This window comes from Prionailurus viverrinus, chromosome A1, assembly GCF_022837055.1.
Source record: "Prionailurus viverrinus isolate Anna chromosome A1, UM_Priviv_1.0, whole genome shotgun sequence".
Classification (NCBI taxonomy): domain Eukaryota; kingdom Metazoa; phylum Chordata; class Mammalia; order Carnivora; family Felidae; genus Prionailurus; species Prionailurus viverrinus.
This window is the reverse complement of record NC_062561.1, coordinates 193,964,265-193,982,418: the sequence shown is the minus strand read 5'-3', so window position 1 is coordinate 193,982,418 and position 18,154 is coordinate 193,964,265. Positions and strand designations below refer to the sequence as shown.

The 18,154-nt window shown below is 49.8% G+C and overlaps 1 protein-coding gene across 1 annotated transcript; it reads right to left on the bottom strand.

Moving 5' to 3' along the window:
* Positions 1-948: 948 nt before the first annotated feature.
* On the bottom strand, positions 949-3,126 carry HAND1 (heart and neural crest derivatives expressed 1). Its single transcript, XM_047875474.1, has 2 exons — positions 2,575-3,126; positions 949-1,053 (listed from the first exon to the last, which is right to left on the bottom strand). Exons 1-2 carry the CDS (start codon positions 3,124-3,126, stop codon positions 949-951), a joined length of 657 nt encoding a protein of 218 aa, XP_047731430.1.
* Between the last annotated feature and the right edge of the window lie 15,028 nt (positions 3,127-18,154).

Here is an 18,154-nt window from a genome sequence, read left to right as displayed (position 1 = left end):
CCAGTGGATATACCCACCAAGACATCACGCAGGCTACCTCCGATTTCAGAAAATCTTTTATTCGTCAAGAGCATAGATACTGCTTTGGCAAAGGGAGGGGGCGGTGAGTGGTCTTATAGGTTTGAGGTAGAAAAAGGGTAGGGATGGGGTAATAAACACCTGAGCACAGCAGGCATGGTAGGTAGTTTAAATACATAAAAACTTTTCAACATAGGGAAAAGTTTTTATTTAGGAAGGAAGGAAGGAAAGGAGAGAAGAAGGAAAGGAAGGAAAGGAAAGGAAAGGAAAGGAAAAGGAAGTAAGGGAGAGAAGGAAAGGAAAGAGAGAAAGTGTTTCCCTTGAAACTAAGTAGGAAGTGCAGCAACAATAAAATAAAATAAAATAAAATAAAACAGCACTGTTTGTAGGAGAACAACAACAAAAGGCACCCCTCCATCTTCCTGGTTTGGTTCTCTTTCCCTGGCAGAAAACTATTGATTCCTCTTATTGCATTTTAATTAGGAAAGAGAGCGCCTGGGGGGTTTTGCCGCAAAGCTGACTGGAGAACGAGGAAGAGAGCCAGAAGGCACAGTGGAGAAAGCATGGGGGTTCTAAATTCGCCCCAAGAGGGTTGGAAGGGTGCTTTTTAGCGCGCTGGAGTCCCGCAGTCCCTTTCTCCCGCATTGTGCAGCCAAGAGCCACTCTCTCAGTTTGGGGGGGGGGGGGGTGTGGATATATATATATATTTCTCTTTCTCTTAATGTATTAAAATCAACTTCAAATGACATTGCACGTGCGATCCAAGTGTGTTGTTGCAGCCAGCGACCTGCCAGCACGCAGCAGAGGCTCTGCGGGATGCGCCCTTATAAGCCCCCGGCACCCAGAGCCTGGCCCTCGCCGCCGCCTTCCTCTCCTCCCGGGGCTCCGGGTGTCGGGCAGCGGTGAAGGGGTCCTCGGCGCGGCCTCAGCTCACTGGTTTAACTCCAGCGCCCAGACTTGCTGCGGCCAGCCTGTGCGCCCTTTAATCCTCTTCTCTCCTGGGCCCAGGGCAGGAGGAAAGCCTTCGTGTTGCTGCTGCCAGAGGACACACACAAGAAAAGAGGCGAGAGACAGGTTTAAATTTTTCTGCTCCGATCGCCCAGGCATAGAGTTGGGGTGGGGAGAAGGTTTTGGGAGAAGTAACTGGGCGCCTTTAAATAAGTGACGGATTTCTGTTTGCGACATAGACAAACAGGCTCGTAAATTTGCCTTTATGCGCCAGAGTTCCTGGGGGCCCGGATGGGCTGGGCAACTTCTGGAGGTTTGGTAACGAGGATTTTCTGTGCCTGGTGAAATTGATGCGCGTCGTTTTGGCTTTAGGGCGCCAAAGGATGGCCGCAGAGGCGTTGGAATGGGAAGAGTGGGAATCGACAATTTTCCCGCTCTCGGACCTGCTCCCCCTACAAGTCCCACTCGCTTTCCAACCTAGTTTAGCGTCTGGGCTGGCTACTGGGTTGAGTCTCTCTGCTAGTGGACTGGGAGCCTCAGGTGGCTGGGCGAAGGAGGAACAAGTGGGCCTGGCCCGCCATCCTCCTTCCCGGCTCTTAGCAGAAACCAAGCGGTGCTACTTGAAGGAGGCGGCGACCAGCAGTGGGTGGGGATACGCCCAAGAACTCCCGGCGGGCAGGCATCGCCCTGGCCTGCCTTTCCTACCTCCCGACGGCTGTTTGGAGACTCGATGCCTATCGATCTTTCCCAGTCTCCCCAGATGAGCTATCCCTAGTTTACTACAGCCCCTGTGGGTCAAAGAAAACCCGGCGGGGCTCTACAGCCAAACGTGCGGCGGGCCTGAGCGCAGCAATTTAGAGAAAATAGTTCGCCAGCCTGGAAATCGCCTCCTTCGGAGGTCCCAGAGCCCTAGCCCAGCGGAACCGCGCTCCAGTAAGTGTCGCCCTCACTGGAGAGGATCGAGTAGGGACTGCGATCTCCAAAGCCAAAAGCAGTAGGTGAGACCCGTGCCTCTTAGTTGTCAGCCTTTACACACAAAACAATCAAGGTCGCCCTCAGAACTAGCTCGTGGGCAGTGGGGCAGTGGGACGCGCCCCGGAATGGGAGTACAAGACCTGACTTGTTTTACCCCAGCTCCACCTCTGAGTCCTCGGGTAGATGACCTTTACCTCCCCGTCCCACTCTGGGCCTCAGTTTCCCTATCCGTACAACAATGGAAGTAGCCTAGCCTCTCCAACAAAAACCCTTGGAAAACAGTAACTGAGTCCACGTGCATAAATCGACACTCAGGCACATTAAAGTAACAAATTCCTGCAGCATTCTTAACGTGGATTCCCGGAAAGCCCGGGGATGGATCAAGACCCCTTTGAAATTGGAAGCGAAATAGAATATGTGTGCATTTTCTCGGGTCTGAATCTTCCCTACAAATTAATTCAAATATGACTCTGCCTCCCACCACACACGCGATCCCACACTACGGCCTCAGAGCTCTCCGCAGCCTCTCAAAATCGCACACACAGCAACGCAAACCCCTTACGCTCATACAGGGCCTGCGGGTGCTCACCCAGCCCGCACCCTTGGCCGGCGCCTGCAGGCCCCCTGACTTACCAGATCCCTTTTCCGCTTGCTCTCGCGGCCGCCATCCGCCTTCTTGAGTTCGGCCTTGAAGGCTTCGGGGTCGCCGGCCTGAGCGTCCTTGGCCAGCACGTCCATCAGATAGGCGATGTAGCTGGTGGCCAGGCGCAGCGTCTTGATCTTGGAGAGCTTGGTGTCGGCAGGCACGTTGGGGATGCACTCGCGCAGCTCTGCGAACGCGCTGTTAATGCTCTCAGTGCGCCTCCGCTCCTTCTTGGGTCCCGAGCCTTTCCGCCGGCCCAGCCGGCCGCCGAGCGCCTCCAGCCGCGCGGGGCTCTGGCCGGGCCTGGCGTCCGGACCGTAGGCAGCGGTGGCCGCCGCGGCTGTGGGCGGTGGCCCGCCGGCGGGGAAGTCTGGGGCAGCGTCAGCGGGGCTCAGCAGCCAGCTCTGGAAGTAGGGCCGCTCCTGGTGACAGCGCGAGGCCGGGCCGAAGAGGAAGGGTTCGTGGAGCATGGGGTGCGTTGGGTGTGGGTGGTGATGGTGGTGATGGTGGTGATGGTGTGCGTAGCTGCCCACGAGGTTCATGTTGGAGCGGCCCCTGGCCTGCGCCTCCAGCCCGATTAGCGCCGCCCCATGCGCCCGAGAGACTGCCGGGGCCACCCGTGGGCTCTGGGGCGGCGCTCTGCTGGACGCCGCTTTCGGAGAGTCTGGGGCAAGGCTGGAGACAGACGCGCAGCCCACCGGCCTCTCGCGAGCTAGGACGCCGACGCCGGGAGACCTATTTAACCCTTCTTCGGCCTCCTTTTCAGGGTCTGGCTTATATAAGGCCAAGGCTTTGATGTCAACCTCTCCCCGGAGCCAATGGCAGGGGGGCGGGGAGGAGGAAAAGGGGTGGCCGTCCCTGGCTTTAAGCTCAGCTAGCACCACCGGACTCTAGGCCGCCTGCGGGGACAGGGAGGCGGCCCCGCCTCTGCCTCCCCACCCCCAGTTCCCGGCTAGGCGGAGGCGGGGGCTACGTACTTGAGGCACAAGCCTGTCAACACCCTAGACGGTGGCTGCCACCTCCTTCCTGTGGACCCAAGGAAAGGCATCCAGAATCATCCAGCGAAAAGAAGGCCTTCATGTAGAGCCCACTCCTTGATTTTACAGATACGGAAACTGAGACCCAGACAGAGAAAGTTTCTTGTTTCTAGACTGTACAGAACTCAGAATCGAAATTCTAGCCATTCTCAGTCCTGAGCTCCATCTACTCCCATCAGCCTCAGAGTCAGAAGATGAGAGGTCCTTGCTGGAGGCAGCATAGGCCCTTAATGGTCTCCCCTAAGCACCCCCAGCCTTTAGTCACCATTCCCACCTGGCAGGGACTGTGAACCGTACTGTGGAGCCCAGTAGGGCATGCTCTTCTGCCCAAGGCATCTACACCATCCCAAAGACTGCCACTGGCTGGAGAAGACTGGAGTGTGAGGGAGGGGGAAGTGAAGGAAGGCAGGCTCCAAGCCCAGAGGCATTTAATGATTTGTTCCGGGCTCCAGGGCCTGAGAGTCACTTTTCTCGCCTCCGGGCACTAGACGCAGTCCAAAGGCTGGATGGAAGGCCCGAAGCACAGCCACATTGGGTCACTCCACCCAGATCGTCACTGCTTGAGAATGTTCCCTTGTCTAAAGACACCAGCACCAGGGCTCACACCAAGAGAAATCTGCGTTTGGCAGTAAACACATAGCGAGGGGACCACGACCTCCACGCTGTTCACAAGGCTGGCACAGCCAGAGAACTGCCATGGCAGTATCTCACACCCACCAAAGCAGAGGGACATCCTGGCTGGGCAGACCTCCGCCATTTCCCCTTCCAGCTAGGGCCTCTCTGAATCTCCAGTTCTCTCCACAAGGGCCTTTCCCAGGGCTCTCATTGGGACCTGGAAATCCCTGAGTGGTGGTGTTTCTCCTAGAATTCTCTTTCACCTCCCAGGGAGGTAGCTTCCCAGCTGATGCCCTCATACCTGGGCGCCCCCATCCACACCAGCCTTTCCCAGCCAACCGCCTTCCCTAGGTGGGGCTGAGGGAATGCGCCTTTCTCTCCAAAGTGACGTCCAGGCGCAGGCAGAAGATAAATATGTGACTGCTCTTTCCAAAGGACAAATTCACTCCTTTATGCACTCATTCAACATTGTTTATTGACCGCCCTCTATGTGCCAGACCTACTAGTACAGAGGCAGAGGGAGAAAGGTCCACTCTCTCCTTGTGGGGATAGGAAAGGTAAGGCCCAGAGAAGATCAAAGATTATCCTTGGAGTTGGTAGCCCGTGGAGATGTACTTTTCTCCTGCAAATACATGGATCCAGGAGAGGACACCACAGGAGAGAAGAGGACAAGTTCCACTTCTGCCCAAGTCCTGGGCAGGTTCCACTTGTGGGAGCTCGGCAGGGCTAGAAGTGCACAGGGGTGGGGGGAAGGGAGGTCCTGGTTTCCTGCCTGAGGCGGGCTGGAAACCCGCCGCTCTCCCGGGCGCCTGGCGCCAGCAGCGCCGGGGTTGGGCCGATCGCAGAGCCGGAGGCTTGCCGGGAGGGAGCTCCAGGCGCCTGGTTCAGCCTCGGCTCCACGGGGTCCGCGCCTGCCTGGCCTGGAGGCGCTCACCAGTGAGGGTGTCCGGGTAGAGAGTTGTAATTACCCTGGGGAGAGGGACCTCCGTCCTCAACACACACCCAGCCGACCTTCACCCGCAACATCACGCAGCAGCACACTGGGGCTCCTGATAACCCATGCGCATATATGTGCACACGGGCTCACAAAAATCACTGGCATCCACAGAAGCCCAGTATCCACACAGACGCCAAAAAGTATGCGTGTTCCCACGATAACACATTGACACCCACAAGACACACAGCACTTCAATATTCATGCATTCCTAGAATTTTATACATTATCTCTCTGTCACCCACAGGGCACACATCCCGATTCAGATGTGTTACAGCTAGGAGCCACTCCCCAACCTGTAAGCAGGCAGGCATAAAGATACCATCACTCAGTAGAGGCACATGAATTCTATGTAAGTAGCTCACAGCTGCAGGGTTTTACGCATAGTCTTACGCCCACGATTGTGCACAGGCACACCAATTTGTATTTTCTTAGAACTCCTCACAATTATCAACACAGCACGGACTTCTGAAAACCTCATCATACATTTCACGTATTCTCCATGTGGAAACTAAGTCTTCAGTCCCGAAAACATACCCAGGTGCACAGCCGCAATGACTACTCTGTACACACAGGTGCTCAGACGTAGACATTTTCACATGTGTGCAACACTACACACAGTCACACGGATTGCAAACACTTTAAGACAGCCTGACATATATTCTATATTGCCTATACAACCACATTCACAAGCCCTGGAAATGAAGTTGAACGATAGAGGCACACTGTGCCAGCACCCACATGAAGGGCAAGCACTCATATACATACTGGCAATTATGCACATACAAATTCACAGCTCCAGCACCCACCCACACACATCCAAGTCGGTTCCCCCACCTTAACACAGATCACTTGGGGGCCAAATACACCCCCAGAGATCTTTCCTGGTTAGTGTGGTAGGAAATGCATTATCACTACTGGACGATGACTCCCTTGAGGGCCCTGAGAGTGACCCGCAGCCTCTCCTGGGCAAAGAGCAGGATGCCCCCCAGTCACCTGGGCTACAGAAAATGCTGTTTCTGTCCCCGCACAAGTCCCACCCCTGGGCGCGGAGGAGTGGAAGCCGTCAGCCAAGCGGCGCCCGCACTGGGAACGCAGCCCTAGGGGACCCGCTGGGGCTTCGGGTTTGGCGGCCTCCAGCAGGATGGAAGCCACCGAGATCGCCCGCGTAGACCGCAAGGCGCCTAGGCTCCAGCCTCGGCCTTCAGGAGGACTCCAGTGTACTTTTAACTTCAGCTCGGCTCAGGTGCGTTTGGAGTGCGGCAAAACTCGGCAATGGGGACCTGGTGAGGACGCTCTCTCCGCCCCAGGCCGAAACTGCTGATTGAGAGATAAGACACGTGCGTTCCTTTCCCTTTCTGAGCCTCAGTTTCCCCAGTTTCAGAAGAAAGAACTGATAGTCTGGAGTTTCCATTCCCAGTTCTGGACTGTTGCACGGACCCCTCTCTGCGCGGACGCAGGCTTAGCGCTCCACTCTAGGAGGCCTAATGGGAGGCCCGGCCCAAGTCTGCAGACCCAGGATAAGGAGCTGCGCAGTCCGAGCGGCCTACGCGCCTGGCCACACGCTACAGGGGGCCCCCCTCCCTTCCGGTACCCCGCCGTGCTCACCCGGAGAGCGCCTTCTGATGGTCTGGCACTCTCAGCGTTTTCAAATGCGCGCTTTTTCCTCCAAGTGTGCTAGTGAGGTCCGGCAAGAACTCTACCCCCATCTTACAGGGCAGAGAGCTTAAGCACAGAGAGGTTAAAAAACTGCAGTAAAGGAGTGCTTAAGAGAGACTGGCTACGGAATCTGATGCACTTGGGTTGAAATCCGCCACTGTCGCCCCTCCTTATGGGAACCTTAAGATCCTCAGTTTCCTCTTCTGTAAATTGGGACACGGTAACCACCCGCCCAGAGTGCTGGCTTAAGGCCGATTGAAATAATATAGGTGAAGCTCTTAGCACGATAACAGTAAACCTGGATAAGTAGTGCTCTGTTTGGGGGACTAATTTAGCAAGGGAAGAAATGGAGTTTGGGAGTCCATACGACTGCATAGCACTGGACAGGGAGAGTCCAGGGCCACTGGTCACCGCTCGAAGTTTTGTGTCCTGATCTACCCAAGCCTGTTTCTGACCGCATTGGAGTCTTCCTCTTTCCCCAACTACCCTACAGAACCCCACTGCCTAAGGCTGGAGGTGAGGGAGACCGAGCTTTGCCAGATGTGGGGGTTCTGTCGCCAGAGACTTGAATTGCTTCCCACCCACCGGCATTTCACTCGTTGTATGATTTGGGGGGAGTTCGGGCGCCCTCCGAAACTCAGTTCCCCCATCTGTACAGTGGGCTGGCTGTACCAGCCGCTCCGGAGTGACTTCGACCTGGGCCTAGGGGTCCTTCTCCTGACCTTGCCCCGCTCCTCCCCTTACTCCCACCTCCACCCCTCGCCTCCACCCCTCGCCCCTGGACAGGAAGGCCTGAGAGCCTGCGCCTCAGCGCCCACCGCAAAAACTTCTCCCACCGAGTCCCGTGACCTTGACGCCACCGGCAATCCCCGCACCGGACCCCTTATCTAAATAGGGCCGTAAATCAAAGACCTGTCAGGGCCCGGGTAATTACAGGAACTCCATAAAAAGGACCCGGCCGGCCGCCTGTTTATATTAGCGCCGTGTAAAATATTCTCGCTGTCTTGGGGAATCGCGTCGCGCAGTAACGCACCATAAATCAGCCCGCGGGCCATTTACCCCGCAGCTTGAGCGCGCAAATCCCTTAAACATTTCTCTGCGGCATCTAAAGAGTGCCTAGGGCTTTCCAATCTAGCCCAATCCGCTTCCTGGGTCCGGGGACAGTTAGGGCAGGGGAGAGAGAGAAAGCTTGTCGATTGATTTCTCCTATAACCTCCTAGTGTGAGAGGACTCCTGGACTTCGCTGATGTGGGAAAGCAGCAAGTCTATGGAGAGATCTTGTTAGGACAAATAGGGGAAACCGGCGCAGAGAGGGAAAGAAGTTTACCTAAGGGCACACAGCCAATGAGTGGCAGAGACGCCGCTGGAGGCCAGACCTCTAGGGAAGACCCGACTGATGGCAGCCTCTGTCTCGCCTTATTCCCCCCTTTCCTGGGGTGAGGACTGGTCCAGCCAGAGAGGGTCCAAGCCACACGCTGACATTCCATTCTCTACCTTTTCGCTTCGGGGATCCCTGAGCTTCCTGCAACTGTGCGCAGCATTCTGTGCGTTCTTGCGTGAAGCGGGGCCTCTGGTTCCTTATATGGGCCCCTTGTTTTACAGGTGGCAAAACACGGGCGCAAAGGTTGGGGCGCAGCTAGGAATGAAGGCCCTCCGTTACTAAACTAATCCATTTTCAGTTTGCCTCCATTCTTTCCTAAAGAAACACTAAGAGAAAGAGAGAAAACGGGAGAGAAAGAGCGCATGTGTTGGGGGTGGGGGGCAGGGAACGAGAGGCAACCCTGTCCATTCTTAGGTTTGTAACTGCCTCAAAAATACACAATCTATTTAAGGTGAACCTGACGCTGCCCATTGTCTAATAAGTAACATAAATCAAGGTTATCGAAAAAGAATATTAAATTTTCCGTGTCTTCCCTCGGGGCTGGGACCTAAGGAGTCCGGGAGAATTAAACATCTTCCTCCCCCATTCCCTTTCCTTTCCCTTCCGAAGTCCGTAAATGACAACGTGTTTACACAAGTTTTTATGTCGTCTAAGCTTCGTCCCGGCTCCGTTTCCTCCTCTGTGTATTTTCCGCGCAGAGAGATGTCTGCTTCAGGACACGTTCAACCTAAACAGAACCCCGTCTGATTGGAAAACGTATTTATTTGAAAAATCGTAACTCACAGTTTTGGTGAAAACGGCCCCCAAATTTATGGGATCGTTTGGGCGCAGGCCGTAAATTAAAAGCACCGGACACCCCCTTCATCCCCCTCCCCCCCTGCCTGTCCCCAGGCAGCTCCGGTCAGCTTCTCCGGAGCTGGAGCTCGAGCGGGAGACAACCCCCTCCCTGCTCCAGTCCCTCGCATGGTTAGTTGTCTGTTCTCGGGCAGGTGGATTTCCTAGTTCCTTTCCACCCAGTCCCATTGCTTCGGGGCAATCTCATTCTGCTTAGCCTGGCAGCTACGAGTTTCAAGTGGTCAGTTATCGGTGTTCTGTTGTGCACCCTCTGTTTTAAGGGTTCCAGGTTGTTCGTTAATTGCACGCTGGTTAGTTTCATGGTGCTAGGTTGCAGGTCGCTGGCGCTGGTCCACAATTGATCAATTGTGTGCCAGGCTGTTTTACACCAAGAGGCTTATCTCTGGTCAGTGTCACCAAGGTCAATTTCACCGCCTGGCCTGACGTTTCTTCCCAGGTCAGAGAATTTGTTTCCTTTTTCAATCCAACCGTGAGTGCCTTGGAAGGATGAAATCAATCCATTCCACCTATCTTTTGGATCCTGCTGCTAGCCTACCAGGGTAGGCTGAGGGTTGGGGGAAAGCTGGAGCTGGGACCCTGTCCCCAAACACAGATGCCACCATGGGCTCAGGAGCCCTGTAGTCCAAACACAGTGGAAGCACAGGGCCTTCACCAGCAATCCTGGAATATGCTTTCTCCCGGAAATGCATGGTTGAGCCACATCTCTCCGTCTTTTTTACTAGGGATTGTGCACTTCTCTGGCAGCATCCCCATGGGAAGGAAAGGGTGGGGGGAGGGCAGGACCTCAGTTCCAGACTTGTTCCTCTAAGCACAGCTATCTCAGGGAGAGGGGGTTGGCGATTCACTCCATACTTTTGCACACGCTGGAGCAATGCAAGAATGGTGGTGGAAATCTGAAGTTGTGCAGCATCTCATCCCAATCTACAGGTTTCCACCGCAAGCCTGGGCCCTCAGCCACTACCTGGCAAGAGTGACCTATACATGGTAGTATTCAGTTCAAAGAAATGCAATACGTTTCAGTAGAGAAAACCCAGTCGGGTCAACCTGATCTGTTCTGGAAGATTAAGAACTGGTAGGAGGTAGAATCGGTCAGAAATGGTGAGGTGACAGGATTGTTCTCCCATTATCCCGCCTTAAAACTTGGGGCTGGGGGTATAAGAAGGGCTCCTCCTTCTCGAGCCTCATTTCTCCCAATCTAAAATGGAATGAGTAATGGGATCCACACTTTGTACAGCTGCTGACAGGACCGGAGCAAGACACGGACTTTTAAAGGTGCCTGGAGGCCGAGGTATTAACCCTGAGAAATCTGTGCTTGTCTGATGGAGAAGTCCACAGGAACTCAAATGTTTGGGCACTGGACTGGGGGGATGGGTCAGTGGCCAGCTACACTTACTGGTGAATATTCTGGCCTCCTCAACTCTTTCCTTCTGCAGATAGACATTCGGAAACTGAGTCTGCGGGCAAAAAACTGCATCATTATTAGTCTTATTATTTTAAACGGGGCCAGGCAACATCCGTCATCTTTCACATAATGGTCAATTGTAAACACACTTTAAGAGAGAAACACAAAAAAGGGATTTAATGTTGACACTGGGAAAATGCTTAGCTCTGGCGTTGCTGGGGAATTGGCAGGCTCTCTTGTCCTTTGGGAGAGAAGTTAAGTGCTTAGTGTTTTTTTTTTTTCTTCTTTGCTTTTTCCATTGAATTTTTAAATCTCTCAGGGGTCTTCTTTGTCTCTTTAGTTTAAGGAGAGAAGTCCTTGCTTAAAAAGTCAGGGGTGGATGAAAGGATAAAAGGGCTTTGGGAGGGAGAAGGGGTGGGGCAGGCATAGTTGGCCTGTCTGACCAGCACCTTCCCCAGCGTCTGCTCCCTCTGCTCTACAGATCCCCCTGCTGCATCAGAATGTGGTTCTGGAGCAGGAGGATGAGAAACCAAACAGAAGGTGGGAAAAGCAGAAATGAGGAAGAAAGGCATACCTGGTAACTGAAGAAAAGGGAAGCATCCTTTTGTTTCCCCTCATTATCAAACGTGAGAGGCAGCTCCCTTCCAGAAAGTCCAGTCCAACCACCCCTTCCTGGTGGGAAGGTCACTCCCTAGCCACATGAACTCCACACCCACACCCCCATCAGATCACCTACACACACCACTGGGCACAAGATTGTCCCCATTCTCTTCCCAACACCATTCAGATCATGGAGCAAAAACCACGAAGTCACAGTGGAAATCACCCCCAAACTCAAACCAACTGCTGGTAGTTAGTAAATTCATTTTCATCCATGCAAGCAAGGCCCTCGGAAAGTCTATTTTAAAAAGAACAACAAAGGTGGCAGGAGAAGAGAGAACAGAAAGGAAAGCCTAGAAACCAGAGCAGAAATTAATTTAATTACCTCCTCTCCCCTGCTATAAATTCCACAGAGGAAATCAAATCTTTCTGTGCATGTGTATAAAAACCAATCAGTCTATGGAGCTCGCCAAAACCCATTATGTCTCAAACTGGGTATCCTAATTGAATGAATCTGACTGTACCAGGCAACCAGGAATCACCCGAGCCAGGTTTTTCCGAGCCTTTGCCATGGAGCCAGAGAGGATAAACATGAGTTGGAACCACACACTAATCAGCTTGCTTGCAGAGAAGGGGAACTTTCTCAGTCTCAGCGCTGGCAGATGCGTCCTAACATTTTGCGTCAGATTGTAATGGAATATTTCTCATAAACAGCCAAGTGTCTCTCCCAGCCACTCACCTGACATGTTTCTTGTTGTTTAACTTCAGATCTGACAGATGATGATAACCTGGAAAAGAGAGAGGTTACAAATGCCGAGGGCTGTGGGGCTGGGCAGTGTAAAGGGCGCCCGCTCCAGAACTGGGACAGGGCTGTGATTTGTAGGGCCAGAAAAAGGCTGTTATGCAACCAGAGGCAAGCAGGCGCTGGTGCGGGACGGAAGCACGCAGTGAGAGAGCTTGGGCTGCTTGCTCTAAGGCCATGTGCCACTTGTTTAGTATCCCCTGTTGTCAGATGGAGGATGCCCCCTCCCTCTAGCCTCCCCACTCCCCCCCCCAACACCCCGTCTCAGGGGCACACTGATTTATAGCACCTGTTAAAAACACGTAATGGATGCAATTAGCTGTGGCACTAGAGGAAAAAAAGGGAGGAGTTGACTTTATTCCAATAAAAGATAAATGTGTTTGTTTTCATGAACTTAGTTCATTCATTTAAATTTCTGAGACCAATTAAAAAAAAATCATTGCTGCTTTCTTTGCTACATGGGAATCATGCTATGATTGGTTTTCATTGGCATTGGTTCTTGAAGTCGAATGGGTATTACAATCCCCTTGTTGAATATGTTTCCAAGGCGGAGAAATTTGCAGGATTGGGATGGGCACAGGGTATGCATTTCCAATAAAGCTCATTCTGATGCAGGAACCATGCTTTGAGACTACAACTTGCATGAATATGGTAGGGGCTCAAGAGTAACCTATTTACCAACAAATATATTTTCCTGTTAGCTGTGTGACTCTAGCAGAGTCAATATAAACACACAGTTAAATGTGATACATGTCTATCGTGGAAAATTTAGAAAATATAGAAAAGTAGAGGAAGAAATGACAGTTTCCTGGATCCTAACAAGCTATTTCAACTCCCTGAGCTGTAGCTTTCTCCACAGAACCCTACAGACTCCAAAAAGAGACAATGCTCTTATCTTCACCTGTCCGACCCTTAGCACCCAACACACAACTGGCACATAGTAGGACCTCCAAAAACTATCCGCTGAAAGAAATAATTGGTTAAATGAAGCTGTGGTTTAGATGATCTCTAAAGTCACTTCCAACCCTAACATTCTATTTTTCATTTTCTGCTCTAGGGGAAAAAATGTAATTGCATAAACTCAGATATATTTGTCACTGGGACTCTTGACGTTTAAACATGTATATGCTTTCTTTTTCCCGTGTCTTGTCACTTGATCTGACAGCTTTCTGCTTGCTCTGTTTGATATTAGGTTAGGGTTGTCCTTGCCTGAGGCAGCCCGGCCGCCACTGTGGATTGGAAGTGAGTCGGGTGGTCCTCACCTTGTACCAAACGGAATGAGCAGAGGAGATTTTTGAAGACTCTAGCAAAATTGCATGAGCAGCCCAAGAAAGAGGATGCTGAGCTGTTTGCAGTTCACAAGTGTGCAGTTCTTTCCTGAAACCATGAGGCAGACCCCTCCCCTTCTGTCACAGCAAACGAACATGGACAGCTGCATTAAGCTCTTACTGTGTGTCGTGCACTGTGCACACATCTCCAATTTAATCCTGGAAGTGAGGCTGTTAACTCCATTCTATAGATATGCAGATAGACCCAAGGTCACTCAGCTAGGACACTGGAGAAGTAGGATTCAAGCCCAGGTCTCTATTGACTCCAAAGTCCTTGTTTTTAACCACTGTAATGATGTGTGTGTTGAGAGTGGGAGAGGGATAGTTAATACCCTGAAAATATTTTTTATTTCTCCAACAAACAATACTTTAACAACAATAATGTACTGTCATTAAAGAATATGAACCTGCCACCTGTTTCACTTCCTCACCCCCAAATACCATATACTAAGACTCTTTCCTGTTACACAGAGTTCATGTTTATCAGGGTTTTTTTTTAAGTGTATTTATTTTTGATAGAGAGAGGGAGAGCGTGAGCAGGGGAGGCAGAGAGAGAGGAGGACACAGAATCTGAAACACGCTGCAAGCTCTGAGCTGTCAGCACAGAGCCCGACACGGGGCTCGAACTCATGAACTGTGAGATCATGACCTGAGCCAAAGTCAGACGCTTAACTGACTGAGCCACCCAAGTGCCCCATGTTCGTCAGTTTTAATGGTGCTTTAATGGTTCGTCAGTAGTATATGGTGCTCATCAGGCTGCATCTAAATAGATAACTCGCCATAATGAGGTTATAAACCCCATGAGGCGAGGAGTCAAATCTGTTCTATTCACCAGTGTATCCCTAGCACTTGGCATAGTACGTAGGCCTAGAAATCACTAAGTAAATATTTGACTGAACGAATGGTAACTTGCTTAATATAGACAACTCTGAGGAGATGCTTCTGGCACTGTGATCATCTAGAAGTTAATCATCACACAGTCAATGCTCAGCAAGATGTGGTTGAAGGAACAATCTTTTAGGAGGAGAGCTGGCACATGGAATTTTAAAAATAAAGTCTCACTTAAATTAGTAAAATGGAAGTAAAATAGCTTCTGCACCTGAGTTAAGTCCCTTGCTATGCTCCATAAGGAAGGCCATGTTTTCTGATCTCAGCTCTGTGCCCCCAGCCCCCAGATCCTCCCCAGAGACCATTAAGTCCCAAAAGTCTGTGTGTCTGTAAGGTGCTAAGTCACATGTCCTCTGCCAGAGCTAGCCCTGGAGTCAAATGCCAATCACGTCTGTCGGGATGATTTGCTTCTAGAAGTCATAGTTGTCATAGTTGGCACTACTCCCATTTATATTTTTAGAATGGATTTCTAGGAAAAATGTGAATATAGCATAATGTTGAGTTTAAAAAGCAGGAGACAAAATTAAATATACTGGGCTTTTTTTTCCTCCCTTTAAAATAAGAAAGGCTTTATTTAAAAAAAAAAAGTTTTTTTATTTGCACGCATGCAAGAGAACACATGAGTGGTAGAGAGGGCCAGAGGGAAAGAAAGAGAAAGAATCTCAAGCAGGCTCCATGCTCACCACAGAGCCCAACACAGGGCTCAATCCCCTGACCCAGGGATCATGACCTGAGCTGCAATCAAGAGTTGGACGCTCAACCATCTGAGCCACCGAGGCACCCCAAGAAAGGCTTTAGACAAAACAAATAGCATGAATCCACATCCAAATGCAAGTGAGAGATTTCACTGGGTTTTATAAAAGAAATTTGCACTCGGGCATCAACTAGAAACCAGGGCCATCACATAGGCATATGCAAGAAGACATCCCAAAATAATCATCGTTGATGGAATCATTGGAATTATGGATGATAATTTTGCCTTTCCTCTACTTTCACACTTACTGTAATGGTGTATAACTAAAAAATAAATTCAGGGCACCTGGGTGGCTCCATTGAGCATCAGACTCTTGATTTTGGCTCAGGTCATGATACTGGGGTCATGGGATTGAGCCCAGCATTGGGCTCTGTGCTGAGTGTGAAACCTGCTTACAATTCTCTCTCTCCCTCTGCCCCTCTCCCTGGCTCATGCTTTTTCCATAAAATGAAATGAAATGAAATAAATTCATACTCCAAACTAAATATATAACATGAAAAATAATTCCTGTGAGAGGAGACAGTCAATAAGAAAAAGTACCAAGGTAACTTGGGCAATAAAAATAATAATTACCCCAACAATAACATTTATTTGACCCTCATAATGTGATAGGCAACATATTAAGAACGTTACATGGTTGATCTCATTCACATCTCAAAAGTACTTCATCAGAAAACTGCACTCATTATCCCCATTTTGCAGGTAAAGAAACTGAGGCACAGAAAACTTAAGTAACTTGTCCAAGCTTCCCCAGCTAGTAAGAGGCAAAGATGTGCTTTGAACCCATGGATTCTTTAAACACATTTATGAAAGGATAGAAAAAAGAAGGAAGGAGAGAGGAAGGAAAGACTGAGGAGAAAATTTCTCCATTGGTAAGAATGAAATGGAACCAGTGAAATGGGTATCAGAGATATCTGTTCGCTAACCCCGCATGGAATCACCTTGAGGGCTAATTAGAAATACAGAATCTTAGCTTCACCTCAGACCCACTGAATCAGAATTTGCATTTTTAAAATATTTCAAGGGATTCAGAGACACATGAAAGTCTAGGAAACTCAGTTCATATAGAATCCATTTGAAAAAAAAAAAAATAGAGAAAACCCATTTGTGTTTGTCGGGACTGGTACCACCTTAGAAATAGGGGTCTAGCTGCATGAATCCATGTTTTTCAACTTGGGCATGATCCCTGTTTCCTCATTGGGAAAACACCTTCCTAGATTGCAATCAGAATTTTTTTTTTTTTTTAAAGAATAGAATAGAAGCTATCAGAGGGCATCTCACGAAGGAAGGGTAGATGTTACTGCATGGAACCTTTATATTAAGTATGTGTGTGTGTCCTAGGTCTTGAGCTGCAATGTCTGTCTTATGAACTCTTTACCAAAAAAAGGTTTTAGCGTCTGGCCTTCACCCTGTGGCCTGAGGCAGCCTTGAAATTCCAGGCTGACATTTAGAGGTGTGGTGGACCCACTTCCCATTTCTGCTAAATGTAGAAACTCTGACCGAAAAAGTTGGGTGGGTGGAGGGGGCGGGACATCTCACAAATGATCTATCTTTCTGTGCAGATGCAGAAACCTGGGCCCAGAGAGGAGAAGGACTCGCCCAAGGTCACACAGAAAAACTGAGATTTGTGCCTTTGGAAAAAGGAGCCTCACAAGGTCAGCTCTTTCATTCACTTTTTGTCCCAATCAAGGAAGACCTGAGTAGCTGCATTGGGATCTGGCCAGGAGGCCACGCAGCTGGGGGACATGACTCTGGAATGTGTTGGGGAAACAAGACGCCTTCTCTTCCAGGCCCGACAAGCCAACAGGCCGATGTGTGGCCAGAAAGGGCCCTGGTTATCTGCTGCCCGCCTCTGTTTCGTTTGGTCTGTCAACTCCAGCAGCAAAGTGCCCCAAACGTGTGAGGCTTGATAAAGGTGGGAAGGTAAGAGGGTGGAGGTGGCAGGACATCAGGGACCAGAGCTTGAGAGATGTTCCAGAACCTCTGCTTCTACATTTCCTCTCAAGAGGCTGGGAAAGCCAATCAGACCTTCCTAGCCCCCTTCATAGCCTCCCCTCCCTGCTGATTGTGGCTGAGACCCTGAACTTCTCTGGGTGTCTGGGTCCACTCCATCTCAAGCTGGAACAGGATAAGATCTTGAAACTTAGATGCTGAATCAGAGGATTTAGAAATTTTAAAAGAAATCTACCCTTTTGTTCTTATTTTTGTATGTTTTTAAACTCAAAAAGTAATATGGAGAACTTGGGGAAGAGAAGAAAACAGCTATAACCCTACCACCCCCAAATAGCTGTCACCACGATGATGTGTGTGGTTTTCAAAATGGAGTCGTAGAGTCTATCCTGTTTTGTCTTGCTCACTTAGCAAGGGGTTGTGAGTTTTATTTATTTATTTTATTTTTATTTTTTATTTTCTGGTCAATGAATATCATTTACTTTATATTACCTGGATATTTGATGATAATAAAGAATTATCATGGGTTGCCTGGGTGGTTCAGTTGGTTGAGCATCTGACTCTTGATTTCGACTCAGGTCATGGTCTCGTGGTTCGTGGGTTCGAGCCCCGCATCGGGCTCTGTGCTGACAGTGCAGAGCCTGCTTGGGACTCTCTCTCCCTTTTTGTGTCTTCCCTGCTCACACTCACTCTCTCTCAAAACAAATAAATACACTTAAAAATTTTTTTAAAGAATTATCGTTAGTTTTTTAAGTATGACAATGACATGGTGCCTATTCTGTTTTTTACACAGTCCTTCTAGAGATACACTCTGAGCAGTTTCTATGTCAAATGGTGTCTGGGGTTCCCTTCCAAATAACACAAGAGGGTGCACTTGGTGGCCGTGGAAATAAAACAAACCTGGTCATTGGTTGAGAATTGTTGACACTCTCTTGTCTACCTTCTTAGATAAGAGGTTTTATCAATATTCTTCTGTAAGAGTAGGGGGGTTTTTGTTTTTTGTTTTTTGCCTATTTTGATCACAGATCCCTTTGAAAATTTTAAGCAGGCTATGGACCCACTTCCCAGAAAAATCCACATTCCCATATCATACCCACAATGGTAGGAGGTTCACAGTCCCCTGAAACCCAATTGGGTATCCCAGGTTAAGAACTCCTGAATTACAACATGATTACGTTTTAATATTGCATAGTATTCAGGTAGCTCTACCATCATTCACTTAACCAATTCCCCATTATTGGAAATTTTTATAATGACTGAGTTATTCTTTAAATTTGTTTTTAATCTTTATTTTTGAGAGAGAGA

Coding starts and splice junctions, on each gene's coding strand:
- HAND1 (XM_047875474.1), bottom strand. CDS start 3,126: ATGAACCTCGTGGGCAGCTACGCACACCATCACCACCATCACCACCAT. Junction 1,054..2,574: donor GCAAGCGGAAAAGGGATCTG/GTAAGTCAGGGG, acceptor GTCCTCTGGCAG/CAGCAACACGAAGGCTTTCC.